Source organism: Bactrocera neohumeralis, unplaced genomic scaffold (genome assembly GCF_024586455.1).
Source record: "Bactrocera neohumeralis isolate Rockhampton unplaced genomic scaffold, APGP_CSIRO_Bneo_wtdbg2-racon-allhic-juicebox.fasta_v2 ctg4931, whole genome shotgun sequence".
Classification (NCBI taxonomy): Eukaryota; Metazoa; Arthropoda; class Insecta; order Diptera; family Tephritidae; genus Bactrocera; species Bactrocera neohumeralis.
The window spans coordinates 995-4,159 of record NW_026091907.1 but is presented as its reverse complement, the minus strand read 5'-3'; the positions used below and the strand labels follow the sequence as shown (position 1 = coordinate 4,159).

Genomic DNA, 3,165 nt, shown 5'->3' with positions numbered 1-3,165 from the left:
AAAAAGGGAGAGGTTCTTCTTTTTTAAATGTTGTATGACCCGCGCTCTCTTTCCCTTTTGTAGAGAGGCAAGGAAGGAGAAAGGAGAGAGCGGGACGACGAGCGAGCAAGTTTAAATGGAAACTAAAGAAGCGAAACAAAGAGAAAAACAAACAAACAAGTCGGTAAGAAAGACAAAGAAAGGAGGGGGAGGTGGTACCGATGCCCCTATCTTTTAGCTTTTTAGCGAGAAAAGATCTTTTTGCGTGTGTGCTTCGCAATCAAAATAGAGCTTGCGAGTGAGTGAGTGAAAAAAAAAAAGAAACCGAGACAGGGGAAGAGAGAGGCAGCGAGAGAAAGAAAAAACGGGCAAGGGGAGTGAACCAAGAGATCTCTGTATTCACACAAAAAAAAGCAAAAGTTTTTTTTTCCCTTTTTCTCTTGCGATCAGTGCGTTGCCGCACTTTTTTCTTTTTAAAAGATTTCGTTTCAAAACAAACAAACACAAAAAGACAAAAAAAACAAAAAGAAAAAGGTGAGGGCGTGAGATTGTGTACAACGTGTGTGCGCTCAAGAAAGAAACGGTAGTTCCTCGTCCTTGAGAAGCTTATCGAGTGAGTGAGTGAGAAAGGTATTCACACACACACACACACACACACACACACACACACACACAACAAAATCCGCGGACGATTTGTTTTGCCTTTTTTTCTTAAAAAAAAAAAGTGAAAGAGAAAGACAGTTGGGTATTGCTTTGCCGCGCGTCTCGTTGTTGCTGACGTTTTAAAAAAGAGTAAAAAACAAACAAAAAAAAAAAAAAAAAAAAAACTGAGAAAGATATTTATAGAAAAAAGTGTGAGTGTATAAAAAAATGAGTTTGGTAGAGAGAGAGGGAGAGAGAGAAAAAAGAAGAAGGGCAAAAAAAAAAAAAAAGAGGAAAAGAGAGAGACAGAGAGACAGAGAAAGAGACAGGTGCGGCCGCTCATACAACAAGAGCAGCAAACAGCAAAAAAAGAATCGAACACACCGAAAATAGGAAAAAAAGCAAAAATTTCTTTTTTTTCTTTTTTCTGTCTTTCCACACTTTTCTTCACTTCTGTTTTTCTTTGTCTTTTCTTTCGTCTAACGCTTCGACCTACAGAGAGAGAGAGAGAGAGAGAGAGAGAGAGAAAGAAAATAAAAAAAGGTGAGGTCTCTCTTCACTTTCGAGAGAGTGTGTTTTGCATGTGCGGTGCTTCTGGTCAAATGCCTCCTTTCAACAAAAGTGAAGGGAAAGAAGAAATGGAGGGAGAGAGAGAGGAGGGGGGGGATAGGAGCGGTAGTGTCTCCCTCCTCCTCGCTTTTGTCCCTGATCGGAGAGGAGACGAGACCAAGGTCTTGACGTCACTTTTTTTGTTTGTTTTTGTTGTGTGTGTGTGTGAAGTACAATTGGGTCTCTTTCCACCCCTTTTTTTCAATGTGTTTTGCTGCTTTCGAAGCTTATAAAAAAAAAGTGAAAAATAGTAAAAAAAGAACAAAAAAAAAACAAATTGGAGAGCTAAGAGAAAAGGAACGACAGGAGAGAAGAAAAAGAAGAGGAGAGGAGAAGAGTACACATTTCTTAGAGGGGGGGGGGGGGGAGGGAGAAACCAAAGGCAAAAAAAAAAAAAAAAGAAAGAGAGAAAGACAGTTGTCTCGCAAAAAACAACAACAACAACAACAAAAAAAAAAAATAAGAAAAAAAAAAAGAATACTCATCCGGGGGGGGGGGGGGGAGAAGGAGAGAGAAAGAGGAAAATGAAAGAGGAAAAAGGTGAGAACAGCAAAAGCGCTCATTAAAGTTCACAAAGAGGAAATTAAAAAAAGAAAAGAAAAGAGAACAGAAAAGAAAAAAAAAAAAAAAGTAGCCTGCGCACACACACAAAGAGAGAGAGAGAGAGAGAGAGAGAGGGGGAGGAGGAGGAAAAAAAAGAGAAGAGAGAGAGAGCGAGAGAAAAGCAGCAAAACGCGATAAGGGGAATAATTATGAAGGCGTGTGCGTGTGTGGAGAGAGAGGAAGAGAGAAAGAGAAAAAGGGGAAGAGGAGGCGAAGGAGAGAAAAGAGGGACAGCCACGCAAAGAGCGGAGCACGAGACCGTTCCTTTAACCACATTGCAGAGAGAGAGAGAGAGAGAGAAGGAAAGAGGGAGAAAGAAAGAAAAAAAAAAAAGACGATGCAGAAGAACGTTCTCGTAAGTGGGTGGGGAAAACGGGGGAAGGAGTAGAGGGAGCGCAGAGGGCTCCCCTCCCCCCCCCCCCCCAAAAAAAAGCGCAAAGAACGGTGAAGTACTAAAAGAAAAAAAAAAATACAAAATGAAGTAGTAAGAGTAGAAAAGCAAAACGCGCGCGCAGAAAGAGAGGATGAGGAAGGAAAGAGAAAGAAATAAGGGAGAGAAGAGAAGGGAGAGGAGAGAGAGGACGAGTAGAGAGGGCGAGAACAAAGAGTGTGGGAAAACAAAAAAAGCTAGCATTGGATTATTCCATGGAAAAGAAAAAAAAAGAGAAGAAAAAACAAAAACAAAGGAGACTAAAAAGAAAGAACGAAGAAAGCATGAGTGAGAGAGAGAGAGAGAGAGAGAGAGAGAAAGCGACTAATTCTCAAAAGGCACGAACGTGGTCTCGGTTGGAAGTGACATCCCGCTGATACGAGAGACGAGAGGCTGCCCGTGACGGCCGCGCCGCTGCCCCTCCTCCCCCTCCCTTTTTTCACCACTCAGCCGCCGAACAACTGCGCTGTGTGAATTGTCTGCTGCTGTCGAAGCGGCATCGGCAACTCGTGGGTCTCAAGCGGTCGGTGGTGGCGCTCGTCGCGGAGCCGTTGTCGCCTCCGTCCGCGTTCATCGCGGAGCTCTGCGGGTCGTAGCGGTTCCCACGCTGCTGCTGCTGCTGCTGGAGCGCTGCGCTAAAGAAAAAGTTGTTCTGACTCGGGCGGCGGGGCCGTCCCCTCGACGATGCCGCTGTTCGCGGTGCTGGCAGTCGACGCGCTGCTGTATTTTTGGTAACGGCGAGGCACCTCCTTTGGGTTCGCCTCCCCCCCCCATCACCGCCGTGGAGAAGGGCGGCGGCATTTGCGAGGGGTGGAGAGGAGGAAGGTGGAAGGCTGCTGCTGCTGCTGTGCTGAGGTATAGGGCAGGCTCGCATTCATAAACGCACCAGGCCGATCCTGACC

General features: G+C 45.0%; 1 protein-coding gene across 1 annotated transcript; it reads left to right on the top strand.

The window, feature by feature from the left end:
• Window positions 1–885: 885 nt before the first annotated feature.
• On the top strand, window positions 886–1,971 carry LOC126767242 (putative uncharacterized protein DDB_G0271982; the record flags this gene model as incomplete). Its single annotated transcript, XM_050484803.1, has 2 exons — window positions 886–950; window positions 1,890–1,971. Coding segments are annotated over 2 exons (147 nt in total), but the record flags the coding sequence as incomplete, so codon positions are not given.
• Between the last annotated feature and the right edge of the window lie 1,194 nt (window positions 1,972–3,165).